The sequence below is a fragment of the Malaya genurostris genome, chromosome 2 (genome assembly GCF_030247185.1).
Source record: "Malaya genurostris strain Urasoe2022 chromosome 2, Malgen_1.1, whole genome shotgun sequence".
Lineage (NCBI taxonomy): Eukaryota > Metazoa > Arthropoda > Insecta > Diptera > Culicidae > Malaya > Malaya genurostris.
In genome coordinates, this window is record NC_080571.1 from 237,867,468 (window position 1) to 237,886,895 (window position 19,428).

Genomic DNA, 19,428 nt, shown 5'->3' on the forward strand with positions numbered 1-19,428 from the left:
TCTGATTATTAGTTTGTGAGATATTGCATTTTGAGTGAAGCTACTTTTGTTATTGTGAAAAAAATGGAAAAAAATGAATTTCGTGTGTTGATGAAACACTACTTTTTGACGAAAAAAAGTGCCGCCGATACCAAAAAATGGCTTAATGAGTGTTATTCAGACTCTGCACCGGGCGAAGCAACAATTCGTAAGTGGTTTGCAAAATTTCGTACTGGTCATATGAGCACCGAAGACGATGAACGCAGCGGACGTCCAAAAGAGGCTGTTACCGATGAAAACGTGAAAAAAATCCACAAAATAATTTTCAATGACCGTAAAGTGAAGTTGATCGAGATAGCTGACACTCTAGAGATATCAAAGGAACGTGTTGGACATATTATTCACGAATATTTGGATATGAGAAAGCTTTGTGCAAAATGGGTGCCGCGTGAGCTCACAATCGATCAAAAACAACAACGAATTGATGATTCTGAGCAGTGTTTGGAGCTGTTATATCGAAATAAAACCTATTTTTTCGTCGATATATAACAATGGACGAATCATAGCTCCATCACTTCACTCCGGAGTCCAATCGACAGTCAGCTGAGTGGACTGCACGCGATGAGCCGAACCCAAAGCGTGGAAAGTCTCAACAATCGGCCGGTAAGGTTATGGCGTCTGTATTTTGGGATTCGCATGGTATAATTTTCATCGACTACCTTGAAAAGGGAAAAACCATCAACAGTGACTATTATATAGCGTTATTAGAGCGTTTGAAGGACGAAAATTAAAAAAAAACGGCCTCATTTGAAGAAGAAAAAAGTTTTGTTTCATCAAGACAATGCACCGTGTCACAAGTCGATGAAAACCATGCTGAAATTGAACGAATTGGGCTTCGAATTGCTCCCTCATCCACCGTATTCTCCAGATTTGGCCCCCAGTGACTTTTTCCTGTTCTCACACCTCAAGAGAATGCTCGCTGGTAAAAAATTTAGGAGCAATGAAGAGGTAATCGCTGAAGCTAAGGTCTATTTTGAGGCAAAGGACAAATCGTACTACAAAAATGGTATCGAAAAGTTGGAAGATCGCTATAATCGCTGTATCGCCTCTGATGGCAATTATGTTGAATAATAAAAACGAATTTTGGCAAAAAACTAAAAATTGATCCTTTATTGTACGAGGTTAAGCTTGAGCATAATGAAAACCAGATGAAATTTAAGTTATTCCTTCACAAATTTTCGAACTATTAGATCGAACGCTCTTCATCAAGTTCTGGACAAGTGTTGCATCGCATTTTTTGGATGCTGGAGCCAAAATATTTTGAACTCCTGCATGTTCCCAGCTGCCTTACCCGTCTTCTTGAAGACCCTCTTCACGATTGCCCAGTAACGTTTGATGGATCGAAGCTGAGGGCAATTTGGTGGATTGATATTTTTCTCAACGAAACTTATACCCTTTTCCGCAAGCCAATTGAGAGTGGTTTTGGCATAGTGAGCCGACGCTAAATCCGGCCAAAACAGTGGAGGTTTTACTATGCTTGTTATATAAAGGCAGCAATCTCTTCGGGAGACACACAGATCAATAGATTTCTGCATTTATATTTCCAGTAGTGTAAAAAATGGTTGACTTCAAACCACAGGGACATATTGGTAGGGTCTAAACGATGAAAAAAAATTTTTCCAGAATTATCGTTCAACAAAAAAAAAAGTCAAATGTTTTGCATGATAAAAAGCATTATTCGATCAACATTTTGTAATTTTTTCGTGGAAAAATATTGAGAAATAAGTCGGTGAAGAAATATTTTTGAGGACGCTTTTAAAAAATCATGATTTGCGGTGTCCACTGTAGCTCAGCGCAGACTAATCAGAAGTGAACAAATTAACGTTTCTGTTTGATTTTTTTAAAATTTTTCAAATTTTTGGTGATTGTTTAAAGTGAAAACTACGATTTTTCACGAAAAAATCCGCCATTTTGTAGCTGTAAAACCTCCCCAAAGTAACAAGAGGAAAACGTCGGGGTCTGGTTTTTTATATGTAGAAAATGTGTGCAAAATTTGAAAAAAATGGAGCAGTAGTTTTTGAATGACGATGGGCACGGATTTTCAAAATCTGCTTTCGAGAAAAATGCGTTAGAATTTTTTTATCTATACATCTAATGGTAATAATTAATTACTTCAGGAAGCCCGTAGAGTCTAATATTTTCAAAAAATCGTATGTTTTCTTTTATAATTTATTATAATGAAACATTTCAAGAATGTTTTCTCGAGTTTTAAAGTCAATCGAAGTATAAATTTTGGGCTTGTGCGCAGAGATCTTGCTTCCTCGCAGAAAGAGAAACCCATAGATAAAGGTCCATAACTTCCAGAGTTTCGTTCCAATAGGCTTGAAAATTTCACATAAAATTCATCAAATGTTTTAATAAAAAACAATATAAAGATAATAATAAATGATTTTTCAAAAGTGTTAGACCCTACCAGCCCCTTAATTTGATGCTTCATACAGAAGAGTAAACGCATACCATATTCTGTTATTCTTTTTTGAATACCACGATGACAGCTCTTGGTATTCGTTTGGTTGAATTAAGAGCTAAAATAGCAAAACAAGATACCAAAAATACTCTAGAGTATTCTAGAGTACTATTCTGAAATTCAGTTTCAAAATCCAGAGTCCTTGACCAGAGTTAAGTTGTAAGAACCTAACGCCAGAATCGAGTACCAGGATTAGGGAACTGGAATCGAATTTCAGGAATTGATTCTTGAGATTTTGGAACCGAAATCTTTAATCTAAAACTGGACTCTGGAACTGAATTTCGGAAATGAATTCTGGACTTGGATCTAAATTTTGAAACTGAGTTCTGGAACTAAAATTAAAGTTCAGACCAAAATACAGTTCCAAAATTGCTGAGCAGAATTCAGATTTAGGGTTCTGAATCAGAAATTCTGGAACTTCTAACCGAAATCCAGGTTCTAAAATTAAGTTGTATTACCCGAATTCTGTTCGTAAATGCATTCCTGAATTCAGAATTAGAGTTCAGATCTAAAATGCAGATTTAGAATTTGATTCCAAATTTCTATTCCACAATTCTAAAGGCGTAACCGAAATCAACAACTAGATTCTGAAGATGTTCGAACTAAATTCCGGATCTCAGTTCTAGAGCTGAATTTTGAAGCAGAATTTTGAATCCGAGTTTGGAAGCTGAATTCTGGACCGGACTTCTGTAACTTAATTCCAGCTGCAGACCAGCACCCAGGTCCAGAGTTCAGTGCAAGCCAAAATCCTAATTTCGAACTCAGTTCCAGAACACATGTTCGGTACAGGTTCAACCATTTAGATCCAGAACTCAGTTTCAGAATTTAGTTCCCAAGGTCTGGTTCAGAATTTAGTTCCAGAATCTAGTATGAAAATTAAGTTTAAGAATCGAGATCCAAAATTCACATTCGATATTGAGTTCCAAAATACAGGTTCAGAATTCAGTTCCCAAGTTTATTTCTTAAATCCACGACCAGATTTCAATTTTATTGAAGTCCATTTTATTCGAATTCATGTCATCCGGTTATGTCTCTGACATTACCCATTTTGTTTGTTCGAATAGCTCCAGGTCTGCTAGGATTCTATTATCTAAATATTTCTTGTTGATTTATCAAATATAGTTATAAGTGAATGTTTTGCATTAACAAGAAACCAATACTGACAGATCACCTCTAGTTTTATGAACTAATAGAAAATTTATCTTTTTTTTCAGTTTCCGTACTTGAATTTTGCTGATATCATTTTTTAAGGTTAGTATTTGTACGATTTAAACTCATCGTTTTCAACGAACTGTCAGAGATGAATAAAGACACTACGATATTTTCTGCGTATTGCATGCTTTAGAAACAATAATTCTCAGTGGACGTTTGAGTAGTTTATTGATTTTGTTCTCAAATTTATTCAAATCAACTACTCAACAAATCTTTATTATAACGGCTCAAGTACTCATAGATAATTCAGTGATTGTTTTTATACTTTACAATGTTACCGCGTTTAAAAATCAGAACTTGAACTTCTAAGCAAACGTGAAGGACAGTTAAGCTAACTTTAGGAAATTGCAAATACAAACAAACAAACTTACACTCTCGAATACAACGACGATCATAACAAGCTCCAGAACCAAAACTAGCACCAGAATTAGAACAATTAGAACAACAACCACAACACTTTTCTTGAAGATTTAAAAAGGAAACGGCCAAAATTTTGATTTCTTTGACAGAAATGCAGCACTTTTCGCTTATGCGTCGTCGTCGTTGGATATCGCTCAGCTTCAGCTCGTACGGCATCAAATTTCCAAGCATTTGGATTAAACATACTGCTTTTAGGCGCCGTGAAATGGCTTTTCGTGTTCCCTTTAATAGGTTTTTCTTACGCTTACCATGAATTTCCTGGCAGCAAAACCTTCAATTCCATGATATCAAAAATGGGCTTTGATTTGGAGGTGTAATGGGAAGATCTGATCTTACTCTTCTTTATACTTTAAAATGGAAATCATTACGATCATAGTAAAGTTGAATGGTGTGATATTTTTTTTAACACAGAGGGTAGTAGTGTCCTTGACGCAATTCGAGAATAAATCTGCGGACTATTGTTTACAATTCGATTTGAGCGTTTTGTCAAAATGAGTTTTTGTGCGCTCACCCGAAAAGTCCCAAAATAGCCCAAGCTGCTGCGGTGAAATCATTGCAAAAGTCGAAACAGTTTGTGAGTAAGTGGGTGAATCGTTTAAATAGGTGAAAAATGTCGATGTTTCCAAATCGCGGTTCTGTCGGTGTATTGTCAGAAAAAGACGAAGAAGTGATTTGTGACCTGATTTTGAAGAATCCGACATTAACTTTACGCGGAGGTGCTTCAAAATTGACTAAGAAAGGTTTAAATATATCGTACGGAACTGTTTGCAGACATTTGATCGCAAATAATTTGAAATTTCGAAGTACTTTGCAAAAGCGATGTTGAGTGAAAAATGTGCAAAAACGTCTTGGAAAAACTGACCACACAATTTGAAACAGCTTGTTCACCGAATTCACAAATTTGGAGGTCGCTTTCGGAAGGATACGCGCAAAATCTCGCTCAAAGTATGCCTCGAAGGTGTCAAGCCATTATTAACGCTGAAGGGGATTGGACTTGCTATTAATGTATTTGTATGCCAGTTTTTGATCTAATAAAACAATATTCAAAAGTATTTTCATGTTGAGTCTTTTCATTTTCTCAAGCAGTGACCACGGTCTTATGTAACAGACTGTAGTTATTTAGGTTTCCAAGCACAACATCTTTTTGTCACATTGAACTACGTTTCATTTAAATGTTATCGTTAGTTCAAACATATATTCAATCACTGCAATGTTTTTAGCTATTAGCAGGCCTTATGCACGCGCGCTCTTTATTTTGCGCTGAGACAAATAAATTCTCATTCTCATAAGACAACCACGCGCATGCGACGTACTTTTGCCGCTCTCAAGAGAACTCTTTGGCACATTTACGTACCGCACCAGAAACTGATGCACGCTTCGTTGTAAAGTCTCATCGCATTCTGCCAAGAGCGAGGCTCAAGCGCTCTCGTCGCATGAGATAGCGCGGCGCGCTCGCTTAATGCGATCTACGAGTGGTTTGTACGTTATTTTCATCCTCTTCATCTCTTCCTTTAGGATAGGACACAAGTCGCACGAACCGCTCTAGGCACGAACAAATAATAATAACAGCAGCTTTTACTGTGGCTCACATAGCACACAAGCTGCGCTCATAAAAAATCTCGTGCGCTGTCTCGTGAGACCAAAGCGCACGAGTCGCGCGCAGAAGAAAATGCGATGCTCTGAAATTTCAAGCAGCACATCCCGTTTCTATGTGCCCGCTACACGTCTCTTACTTGCTTTTGGTTTGCTCTTTGAGTCGGTGCTCACGCTCACAGGATAAATATGCGACACACACATTATCGGTGCGCTCTCGCTGTCGCATTTTTGCACGCATGAGCATTCGGAAGGCCTGGCTATTAGTTGAAAATAATTTGGTTTGACATTGCAGAGCCATTATGAACACGTAAGCGTATGTGCAAATCGTTACTGTAAATTGACATAGCAGTAACCATATTCATGGTTCGAAGGTCATGTTGTGCATCTGGTGGGACCAAAAGGGTGCTGTGTAGTATGAGCTGCTACAACAAGGTGATACTATAACGACCGATCGGGATTGGCTGAAATTAATGTGTTTGAGCCGTGCATTACGAGATGAATGGTCGGAATACAAGTAAAGACATGATTCAGTTATTCTCCTGCATGACAACGGTCGGCCACATGTCACAAAAGTCGTGAAAAAACATTTCGAAGCGCTCAAGTGGGATGTTTTTCCGCACCCGCTGTATTCTCCTGACTTTGCTCATTCTGATTACTGGTTGTTCCGACGGATGCAACACGATCTAGCAGCACATCGGTTTACTTCTTTCGCAGAAATCGAAAATTGGCTTCGAGCTTGGATCACCTCAAAAGACGAGACATTTTTTCGAGATGGAATTCAAAAATTGCCTGAGAGGCGGGAAACAATCGTAACTAGTGATGGATTAATCTTTAAATTCTTTTTATTTTGAAATAAATGCATTTTTGACCTCAAAACAAATACGGACCGAATTATTTTTGTACTCCCAATACAAGATTATAACATACAATTTTTGCATTTATTGATACAGCTTTCGGTTGGTTTTTGAAGAGTAATGATGATGAAAATTAAGACGCTAAAAGTATATAAAAAATAAATAAAACAAGAATATTTCATTTTTCCGGAGTTACTTTTTGACAAAAGTAATAAGTGGCTGAAAAGTTATTTTTCTATAATGCACTACTATAAGCTCGAAGAAAACAATATACGAATTGAAAATCGATCGCGACAGTATTATAATTCTCCTAATATATGAACTTAAAATAGTAACTAATATGATTTCAGTGTCCAATGTTTAAAATTGTCACGCATTCTCAATGAAAGAAACCATTCCAACAATCTCATTTTCTATGTTTTACTGTCTCATTCGTAAATGACCGACACCAGAACAAACGAAGGGAAACGACGCGTTTTCGTTTCTCATCGAGAAAATGAGAGAGTATAATTGCCAACGTCGCTTTTTCCTCTATGACAAGACGAAACCAAATTAACGTCTTCAGGGAGCATCAGCAGAATTTCAATTCTCAATCTTTCATCGATGTGTAGAAAATCTGTGACACTTGGCTATAAAAAATGACTAAAATATGGCAAATCGAAGTAATTACATCTCAGAACTTCTTTGGAAACCAAAACTACTATAAATTCGAGCACCAACAGGTAAAAGGTATTGTGAAACCTTTTTCTTTCATTTTCAATTCTCACAGCTTCGGTTGAATGTCGACACTGCATACTATGGGATTTTCATTAAAAAACTGCAAATGACTGAAAGGGCGAATGAATAAAAAAACACACAATTTTGAATCTACTGTCCCGCTTATGTCATTGACTGGACATGGATTCCATTCTCATAGTTTGCAAGCGAAGCTGAGAGTGACAGCCATTTCTTGTCATTTTCGTCTTTTTTTAGTCAATGAAAATGACTTTTATTAGCTCTGGTGTCCATGGCATACTTTTTTGAGCATTTGGAACGTAGGGTTATTTCAGGGTTGGTTTTTTAAATCTTGATTGATCTTTTAATTGAAGGTGGGTCTTATTTAAAACTTAATTGAAATTAAATTTCGTCCGACAGTAAAATTTGTACATCGTATGAAATTTGTTATTTCAAATACTATGCTGTTTTTATTGTTGATAGAAAAATATTCTGAATTTATTATATATTTTATGTTTCAATGTCGATAGTGACTAAGATTTAACTAGAGTGCTGGAAAACAAGTCATTTTAATGCTTTGGAAAGATAAGTTTTTTCAGTAAGGCATTGCAACAAGACGGTCACTAGTTTTTAACAGATCTCCAATATGTCGCTAACCGCACTTTTTTAATCACGTCTATTTCTTGGCCTCATGAAACACAATTTTTTCGTTGGCTGGATTTAACATCTTGCCATTATATGCTCTATGCCGTCCAGGTGATCCCCAAGGACATGAATTCTCCCAATACGCCAGAGTACCGCTGACGTTGTAAGTATCTCGTTGTATTATTGTTCCTCCAGAGAGTAAATCTTATGACCATACAGAGCTGCTGAAACTGCATCCTGATACTGTATTCTGGAACAAGTTTTTTTTAAACTGGTTTCTTGACTAGGTTTTGGAACTGAGTTTTTAGTGTTGATTTATATTCGGTATTCATTCGAATGCAAAATTTTGATTCAGGATTTCAACTCAATAATTCTGGAACAAAAAAGATTTGAGCTTTAGATTTGAAATCTGAAACTAAGTTTTGGATTTGATCTCAGAAGCTGTATTTTGAAACAGTTTTCTGAATCAAAATTTAATTCCTGAACTCAGTTCCAGAATTCTTTTCCAGAATATAGAACGTATATACTGGAGCAAAAATTGGAAATAGAATTCTGGAATTAGATTTCCTAAATTTAGGTTAGGAATTCAAGTTCAGAATTTAGTTATAGGATTAAATTCAGATTCTAAAAATGTGTTCATTTCCAGATTTCTAGAACTTAGTTCATGACCTGAATTCTTGATCTGAATTCTGAATCTGAATTTTGCAACTGAATTCTGAGCCAGCCCCAGATCCAGAATTTAATTCCTGAACTCAGTTCCAGTTTCTGAATCCTGGTCCAGAATTTAGGTTCTAAAAAGCAAAGTCCTGGCATTACATTCCTTTTGTGGAATTTGGCCTTTCTGTTTCAACAGACTTCGCAGCCGATTCTTAGTGTAAAGAATCATTGCATGGCTAGTACTATGAATGCTACTGACACTAAGAATCCTTCCAGGTCGGGGCTCGAACATACGACAACTGGCTTGTAAGACCAGCGTCCTATGCATTGAACCGCCAACCCGGGGCTAGGTTCTGGTGTAGGTAAATAAATGATAGCAAAAAGTAATCAACAGTCGTGAACATCGGAAAAGTTTGACATATCGGTTCTTTTAAGAACTGTTCAAAAATTATTAAAGAACTATGCATATAGTTATTTTCTATTGCGTGATTTACATACTAAAAATAACCAGAATATTGTTTGATGTATGTTTTTACTTTCATCTGTTTCGCATTATTTAAATGTGTGGTAGCATATGATTGTCGTCAATAAATCAAACTTTAGTAAAGATGCACCTTTACCATTCGGAAAGTGGAGCAGTATAAGTTGCCAAATTCACAAAATTATCCAACTAATACGAACGGTTACCTATATTCTGATGTGTGTAAGAAGCATGTTAGTTTTATTCGCATTCACGTCCTCCAATTATGTCTGGTAATATTGACATGTGGCTAGCTGATTGTTGTAGGTGACAAGCGATTTACATAGGTACATTGGGTTCTGAACGAAAATCACATAAGAAGGAATTGATTTCCTTAAGCGCACAAGAATTTCGGTCAAATCTCAAAATATCAAGGGGAACGTGCCATTTCAACCAATTTGTTCTGATTTCTGATTACCACTGTGGCATAACTGTTCGAACATAATTTTTGATAGCAACTGAAGTAAAATCATGCACACACTTCTATGGAAAGAGCGATGAGAAGGTGATCCTCCACGTACACTAGTAGGTTTAATTTAACGTTTTCATGTTCAACATAATTTATATTGTAATAGTAATCTGCGAATTCAACTGTATCGCACATACAGTAGAATTGACTGTAAATTTCACTATTAATTTTGTTCAATTAAATCTCACGCACCTTGTTCAGAATAAGGTTCATTTAATCTTTAATGAAAACTAGAATCCCTTGAGCCGAAGAATAAATTTTACACTGTTAGGAATCCACAGCAATTGTCTTAGGAGTCGGTGCTTTAATTATATGCAATAGGTTTTATCAGTATTTTTAGTTTCCAACAAAACTATTCACTTTTCCATAGAATTGTCGTTTACTTCTGAGCATCTCTCGTACCGTGGCACAAGCTTCCTTAACTAAGGGCACTTATCATCAAAAGACGATCCGGTAACAGTTTTTTTCTGCCCTAGAGAACATGTTAAATCAATATATACCAGAATATCAAGATTGCTAAGTGCACTGCTGAAATGATTGAAGCTACCGAGCAATCGTCGAAACAAATAAATAAATTGGTTTTCCGTTTCAATGCATGTAATCATGACAGGAGAAAATATGACACCATATTGTTAGCATCAACTGTGAAAGCCGTGATTCTTTTCTGCGACCTACATTTTTCGCGAACGAAATTTGTCGTATCTGAAAAATAACTGAAACGGCCTGAAAGCTGGAAATTGTGTCAGATTCTCTTCCACCACAATATGCTAACTTGAGCATTATTCATGGGTTCAACTGTTACCTTCCTGGCAGCAATAAATCAGCTTCTACGTATGTCTGTCTGCATATCTGTCGAGGCTCGATTTACATCTTTCTTTCGCTTTCATTCAGGATGTTGATATCCCAAGCGGAAGCCCGGATGTGGGAGCCTTAAATCAACCTGCATATACCCAGATCGTTCCGAATATAAGGATGTACCATATATTCGGAACGATCTGGGGATGTGTGTGTGTGTGCACGGTATGTGTATCATTGGAAAGGTAACATAACGCATAACATAGCGATCTTACACAACTGATGTTGCTGAGCAAACATTGGAAGGTGTTCGAGTTTTCTCGGCACATAAATTTTTGCGTTCCATACCAACCTGAAGTTGCAATTCCGCTCGATTTACGACTGGGAATCGGTGCTTCACTGTACCGTAGGAGGGATTTGTTTTTCGGCTGCGTTTCAGGAATTTACGGTAGAGTCGAAAATTCCAGTATCGTTGCATTATTTTTGTCTTTTTCGTCCTGCTTGGAATTGTTTGGTATTCAATTAATTTCAGCTAGTGCTTTCGTTATATGATTTTGCTTCTCAAGCAACTTATATTTTTAAATTGATTTGACTTCGCATTATTCATATGACATAACTTTTGAAGAAATTGTAAATTCCCAATCGGTGGAAATTGAAATCCGTTGTATAATAATAAGGACGCATGATTTACTTGCAAATTAATAATCTTTAGAAAATGTCATTTCCTTTTTTGATAAGAAATTAATGTTTGAAACGTATAAATACACACTTTTATTGCTTGCGCGCTGCTGTTTCATATTGAGATGGTATGAGAAATGCACGGTGGGCACGATGGCATTATATCGTGAGCAAAAATTACATATCAAATAATGACACGAATTGATGCAACATTGGGCTTTGTGTTGAAATAAAAACGAGTTGAATACAATAATGCACGAATGCGGTTTCCCGGATAAATTGACGCGATTGGTCAAAGTAACGATGGATAGAGTGATGTGCTACGTCCGAGTATCTGGGACGCTCTCGAGTCCCTTCGAATCTCGGAGAGGGCTACGCCAAGGTGATGGACTTTCTTGTATCTTGCTCAGTATTGCCCTGGAAGGTGTGATTCGAAGAGCGAGGATCGACACGAGTGGCACGATCTTCCGAAAGTCCGTACAACTTTTTGGCTTCGCTGACGATATTGATAACATATTCACGATCAAAAACTTATCACTCTCTCAGAGGGTAAATTTTGAAAAGGCGCCCCATAGTAAAGTAAGTCGTATTCACGACAAAAAATTTAGGCATTTGTTATTTATTATCGTGGCTGGATCGTTGTTTCGATGATTGAGCTTTAAGCTTCGACGTGAATAAAACTAGCTAACAACAAACTTTGTAGAATCTTTCAAAGTACAGTTCCTTCATAAAACTGCAGCACTAGGGCTTATTTAAAAAAAACAGCTTTTCCTTACTACCCAAGTAACATTTTTAATGTAAACAAATACTTGTAGCTGTCCTCAGTGCTACATCATAAATCTCTAACCGTTAAACTACACGAATGCCTACTGTAAGAGCATATTCCTGCCAAGTTGACCATTATTCAAAAGGTTTATAAAACAAAGTGAAGAATCAGCATAAACCTGCGTAAATCTGAAAATTCAAGAAAATTTTGAAACCAGCTTTGGGAACATAATATTACCAATTGTATTTTAAATTCACGAATAATTGTAGCCAGCATTAGTGATTGCCGAAAATTTGATAGAATTGCTATCTATATTGTATACAACAATTTCAATCCGGTAGAAGATGCTACAAGAACTCGAGTCTCTCAATGCATGAACCGCGAGAGAATTTTTCTACATTTCTTCGCTCCACTTCATACTCTGAGTATTTCACGGCCCTTAAAAAAATTTACAGTCTGATAATGATCGTTGCTGTGTGGAGTTTCCCAAGAGAGAATTGCAAGTTGACAATTATCGCAGAAAATCGAATCGATGATTCAACTTGATGATTCTCATACTGTGTGGAGCATTCACAGACATTTTCATAGACACAACTTATACAAAGGTTGTATGCACATAGTTAGAATAAGCGGCATTAGTAAAATGATTCTATCGCAATTATCAACTGCCTGTATAGATTCGGATCGCGAAACGAGAATAACCAATCGTTTGTTGCTTCAAATGGGATCCCCACAGTAGCGTGCTACCCTTTGATTCTCAGAAATGTCATCGAGAGAAATTCGCTCTCGCACTGGTGTCTATTCTATGTTAAATGAGCCATACCGGGTTTTTGTTGTTGCGATGATATCCGTCTCTCTTTGATGGCACTGATTCAATCGTGTGAAGAGTTGCTGGTGAGCGTTCTTCGATACGATAAAAGCCATCCTTGCCGCTATGAATAAACTGTCATTTTGATAATATTTTTCTCGAACGTGTGTCGAACGTTTATGTCGGTTTTGAATGCAATCAGTAAGAATATATTAGATTTTAATTACGAGTTCGAGGCTTTTTCCAAACATAAAAACTTCATGCGCTTTTATTTTTGTCGATAATGTATAAATAAAATACGAATCGCATTGAAATAAATGCGGTTTTTGCGAAAGTCTCCATGATTTATGAATGTTATTTTTTGTGATTCATAGTCATTTTTGTGTAATTATATTTCATGGCATCGAAACTTGCATACGTTCTGAAAATGAAACGTCAAAACGTACATACGTTCTGAAAATGAATCATGGATGTCCATCATATTTCCTCATTTTTGCATTTCGAAGTTTATTTGATGCCAATAAATGCTACGGTATAGAACATCAAACGGGCGGCTATGAAATTTTCCTTAATACAAATTACACATAAGCTAAGAAGTAATAAATCAAATATCCCACAACAAATGTGTCATAAATGTGCTTTAGAACCATCGAATTTGCTCTGAGTGAAACTGTCATCCAATGATATATGAAATATATGAAAGAATTAAACTGACAATAACGTTTTAAAGAAAATGTCTAAAAAGCAGTATTAGGAGTGTATTCATGAATTTATTACACCACCCTGCTATGGAAGCTGGTTCCTGAAACCAAGGTATTTTGCTTTGATGGCGTTGTTGTCAACAATAGGTTAAGTATGTTGGTACGTTAAGGCGTTTAAGAGTTATGCAATGTTTTTGAGTTTTTTGAAGGTATTTTTAAAACTAATTTAAATAAGTTAAAAAAATAACACCCTTCCAATTTTCTCTTCAATTTTTACTTATATTATGACGTTTCAGAAACCGCATAGGATACATTTTTATCGATCTGGCATCTAATGAGTATTGATATTTGAAGCTTGACTAGTTTTGGATGAAAAAATAATCATAACTTTTTACTGGTAGCTCATATGAAAAAACTTGGTTTCCGTAGAACGTTTCACAAAAAAGTTAGAAAAAAAAAGTGAATCTTCAGGAGCCACCCTACTTTTATTCGGGAAAATTGATGTAACTCGATGAAATGAAAAGCTAGAAAGATGCTTTTTTCGGCAAAGTTGTTCAAAATAAAATTTCCTGCAACATTGTTGTACAACAAAATCATTTTTGAGTTCAATTAAGAAAGTTAGATTTCAGATTTCAATCTAAATGAGAACCATGAGGAGCAACATTTTCATAAAAAGGAGCGCCATTTGATTACAAACAACTTTTGTGAAGACACCAACTACAAAAAACTAATATTTAATACCATTTAGGGGTTAGCCTATGTTTGTGCTTAGGGCACAAAACTGTTTTTACTGTTCTTTACATTTCGTCTTAGACTCGTCAGTGCAGAGCAGTTCAAATTGAACTGCTTATTGCAAATTTAAACAGTTCAACTTGAACCGCTAAGCAGACGTAAAGTTAATGCTATTTGCAAAACACTTATATATTTGGTACCGAAAACGGTACCAGTGAAGAAAGATGTGAACACTGCTTAAACACAGCATTTGACAGCGAACTATAACCAAAGAACCAAACATTTTGGCTTCAAGACAACTGTATGCAGATGACAATCGTGTGATTTATTCTAGTACTAGTTGTTTTATTTTTAGTCCAGTTGTTAGTCTGGGTAAATGGTTTTAAAAAAGCTTTAAAAACTATTATATTATTTGTCAAAAGAGAAACTAATTATAGTTGCCATAAAATAAACTGAAAAATCAATTGCAAAACTCCTACAAATTATAATAAGAATCATAATGCATTCGAATTGTTACTTAGATAATGTCCCCGGGTTTGGCGGTTCAATGCATAGGACGCTGGTCTTACAAGCCAGTTGTCGTATGTTCGAGCCCCGACCTGGAAGGATTCTTAGTGTCAGTAGAATCCATAGTACTAGCCATGCAATGATTCTGTACGCAAAGAATCGGCTGCGAAGTCTGTTGAAACAGAAAGGCCAAATTCCACAAAAGGAACGTAATGCCAAGACTTTGCTTTACTATAATCTCTCAATGGTAACAAGAAGGAACTGGCTTTTTATTATTTACCGGATGTTGTCAACGTACACACTAAACTTTATTCGGTAATTTTTTCATCTTCTGACGCGTTTAGAACAGTTGAACTACCGAACATTTTAATTCTAATGATATATCAGCAAAAATAAACATTTGTTGATAGCGGCACCTTGAGGTATCACTGTGATGTTAATTTTACTGAAAAAAAACAGCTAACGAAGATGGAACAGCTGACATCGGTAAACCAATTTAAGTGTGTACATTTTTCTTTCTTACCTCAGATCACGAACCAAACACCGGTACAAATTATAAACTTGGGGCACTGTATTGATGATTAAAAATGAAAATGCACGTGCTCAACTTCTACGACATAAACATTTTTCTATTTTATTTCTAAACAAACTCTTTAATAAACAGTATGCCATGCATATACCGTAATCCAAATGTGAGCAGTTCGGTTTTAAATTTATATTACTGTATCGTTAAAACATGTTATTTCCTGCAACTGTGAGCATAGTATTGAATGATAATGATAGAAGCTTTGTTATATTTCCATATCCTATATTTTCGGGAAATTTTAAAGATGCTCTGTAAATTCAATTAACCGTTAGTTCATAAAAAAGCATTTTACTCGAAGTCAATAGCCTTCATTCAAGACAACATACTAAAACTGAAAGTCACTGTTCTCGTTGTCTCATATTCTTCAACTAGTAAGTAGGAAGTGTTTCTTCAAATATGGCCATATTGTCACAATCTCCATTGATCTATATTCCGCGTTACGTTTCGGTCACGAGCGGCAACTTTATCCATACGGCGCATCTTCCCCGAATGGATCGACCATCTGTCCCTGAAGCCGTCGTGTTCGTCCACGCGATATCGCACCTCAACCAAGGCGTACGATTACGCTCATCGTTGTAGTTAGTGATGTTTTCATTGCGGAGTCCTTCCCTCTTCCCGACAACATCAAGCGTAAAATATAGAATGTAACTATAACTAGGCATCCTGGCGTACGGATCCTTCCGTCGATGCCGAGTGAAATGAGACAGGACCCTCTAGCAGTAGAATGTTTGGTTTGTTTTGGTCGAGCAATTCGTACGGCAGCAGCAGTTTGTTGTTGAGGGCTAAGTAGACTAACATAGCTGGCAGTGAAACATGGTAAGGTTCAGGGAGAGACAGAAACGGGGAAAAAGAGACGAGCGCAAAAATGATGAACATCTGCTCGTGGCGCTTTACTTGAACGTGGCAAGCTCAGGCCGGCTGCCACAGAGCAGGGACCCGCTTACCTTCGGAGGGTGATTGTGATGTCGCTTTCGGTGCCGTACCGGCAGTTCGTTTTAGGTAAATATCGGAGACGGTTCAACCATTCAACCGATCGCTCCTGCAGTTGTGCATTGCTCGCTGATAACATTACACATGACGGACGCTCGCTCCGTACAACGGATAACGGAAAGCGACTACACTCCCAACGGATTCATCGGAGAACGTGCTTTGCGGTGTGTGGTTTCGCGACATAACCCGTGGCAGTTTTAGTATGTTTATGTGATTATTTGCAGTTGGCTTACACCATTTTCCGTTCGTCCTACTACCAGTGTGGTCGGCGGTGGCAGGCAGTTGCTGACGTTGGTCAATCACGGATCCTCACAACTGGTTCGATTTGCGACCGACAAAGCCTTTTTTGATTGGAGCTTTCATATCAGGATTTTCGGAATGCTCAGCCCCCAGTAACTGGATACCTGGATTGTGTGTGATTCAATAGAGTTTTGTGATGATGATAAGTGGATTTGAATGGAAGCGTGAGTTTTGTGAAGAAAACGGAATGGCAATTCAAAAAGTGGAGTAATTCAATATTCGGTGAATTGGTGATGTGATATTGTTACTCGATAAATTGGATGCGCATTGGATTAACGCTGACATGAATCATGTAAGTTCATCCACATTTTTTTCTACCTGATACTAGGGTTTAGAGTATTAGATCGTTACTTGTTCGGTGAAATTTTAATCTATGTGAAACTGTCTGGCGTGAAGAGGAAAATCGACCGTAAGCTGAAAACTTAAGCTCATGAATGTAGTGAAAAGAGTAATCTCTGCTTAGGGTAGGTAAAGTTGTTACCATCTTCTAATGCATCGTTTGATGCAGTTAAAATATATTTAATTCTACCTGACTCATGGTTTTGAGATAGGATGTTTACTTTTTGAGTTATACGAAGTTTTATGTCAAAATTTTCAGTTTTTTGACAGTCTTTGTCACAATTAACCTTGTAAACAGAATACATTTTCAGACTTAGTTTCCGCAATGTAATACCTATCCAACAAGCCATAGATTGTGAAAATCCGTCCATTTTTAACGGAGATATCGAAATTTTTGTGTAGACGACTTTTTCCCTTTTTCCAGCAGTAGAAGTTTTGAGCGTTGTCTGGCAAAGAAATGCTTGGGAGCAACATAAAACACGATTTTTTATACTGTCACATACATTTGTTTCTAAGTACCCAAAAGACTGTGTACAGCATGATATTTTACCTCGGACCGATCTCAGCACGGTTCGTTTTTGGCAACATAATCGTCCGAATATGCCATATGTAAACCAGATGATGGCAGAATTTTCGAGTTGAAAGCAATTCCATAATTATATTGATTTAAACTACTTACAGCAATAAATGCTGTAAGAACATAACAGTCATATGCCATTCAAATCAGTTCGTCGAGATCAGCAAATGCGTGTGTGACAAATAATTTCACTCAATATTTTTTCGGAGATGACTCAACCGTTTTCTAAAAACTCAGATTCATATGAAAAGTCATATACTCCCAAACAAGGTTCCTAAATTCTGATTGGTTCCGACCTCTGGTTCCGGAACTACAGGATGATATGTGAAACGAAATTAAAACTGTGTAACACATTTTTCTCGTAGATGGCTGAACTGATCCAACATTCAAATGAAAAGTTTTAAGATTCTATAAAACATCTTGTTTTTCAGTCCGATCCAACTTCCGGTTTCGGAGATACAGAATGATTACTATAAAAATGTCTATTTCACATAAATTAATCAGGTTTACCGGGTTAGCAGATTTGGATAGTCGATAACCAAATAAACTTATTTCATTTTTGGTTGTATTCAGTTTTCGTTTCGAAAGGCACCAAAAAATTTAATTCGCACTACGATTCCTCAAAGATGTCTACATTGATATTCAAACATTTTGAAACAAATGTGAACTGTACTGCTACTAAGGTGAATTTGTCTGACTTCGGCTACACAGAATTTCGAATTCCGGTTCGAGTATCAATCGTTTCTTAAAGCTCAATCGTTTTCTCAAAAAAGCCAAATCGAATTTCAGAAACAAAAGTTCAAATTAAAATAAATCCAGTTTTATCCAATTCTGACTTCCGATTCTGGAATTGTAGGATGATGAATTTTTAAAATTCAAAGCGATATATAAGATGACAATCCTGAAAAGCTTTAAAGTTGGACTTAAAAATATTGCAATTTATTCGTCATATGGCCATACGAATCGGTTTGCGTTATGCTGGTTCCTGAATACCGGCTCTGGAAGTACCTTAAATTACTCTAAACTCTAAAGTAGAAATTACTTCGACATATCGTGAAATGTTTAAACGATTGTTACACTTTTAGATTCAAATTCGATCCGATTTGCAGTTTCGACATTACAGAGTAATGAGAGATTAAAATCTCAAATTGTCACTTAAAACGACGGACATTAGAATAATGTCATGAAAACTGAAACACCGAGGAATATTCATGCAAAAAACACAAGCGGATTGATAAAAAAGGTATCATCTCACTGCTAGGTGGATTAAGCACGTTTTTGATTCGGAATCCATTTGGAAATTATACAGAATTCCGAATCAATTTCCAGACGAGTTGACTAGGATGGTGGCGTGTGGAATAGAATAAGGTGAAACACCCTTATTCTGAATAACGACGTATTGGATTTTCGATCATATGTGGTTCTATCGAATCCTAGCTACTTTTGATGTTGCAAGCGTTATTAGGAATACAATGAAATATGATCGAAAACTCATTACGTCGTTATTCATAATAAGGGTGGTTTTCTAGGGGGTTGCTCGCACCTTTTAGTATTTCCTCCACTGTAAGTGTGCTGGACAGTTGCATGGCTAGTGCTTCGATCCTGCTAACACTAAGGTTACTGTCAGAGTATAAGCGTCAGATGAAGCACCTAGACGCCAGAGTGCGCGGAACGCGGAGAAAAGTATAACGACTCAACGTTATATAATAAATCATCTTTATGATGCGATTCACTGACCAGTTTACTTTGATCAAATGTAGCTAGCTAGCATGCGCGTCCGGAAGCTTCACGTGACGCTTACACTCTGGCAGCAACTTAAGAATTTGTCTTGAACCGGCCGCGAACATATGGCAACCGGCTTGTGAAACCAGCGCCTTACGCTTTGAGTCCCTAACCATACGAAAAGATTATTTCAAAAACGATTATTTTTTTGATCGTTCGTCGGGAAGAGAATCGAATCAGTTCAGAATAGGGATGGTACTCGGAAGGCAAAATATCGATACCTAGGGTATCGGGATACCGAAATTTTGAGTATCAATTCAATGTATCGAAAGCC

The 19,428-nt window shown here is 36.8% G+C and overlaps 1 protein-coding gene across 4 annotated transcripts in view; it reads left to right on the forward strand.

The window, feature by feature from the left end:
* The window catches only part of LOC131428254 (uncharacterized), a 148,958-nt gene that overhangs the window by 85,556 nt on the left and 43,974 nt on the right, over positions 1 to 19,428 (forward strand). For 2 of the 4 annotated variants that reach the window (XM_058592045.1, XM_058592044.1), the window contains one exon: positions 3,721 to 3,757. Coding sequence is in view for 2 of the 4 variants with exons in the window: in XM_058592042.1 (XP_058448025.1) it covers positions 16,740 to 16,748 (9 nt within the window). In the remaining 2 variants the exon portion in view is untranslated. Of the gene's footprint in view, positions 1 to 3,720; positions 3,758 to 16,156; positions 16,749 to 19,428 lie in introns of those variants that run through there. The other 2 variants (XM_058592043.1, XM_058592042.1) reach the window with 2 other exon arrangements.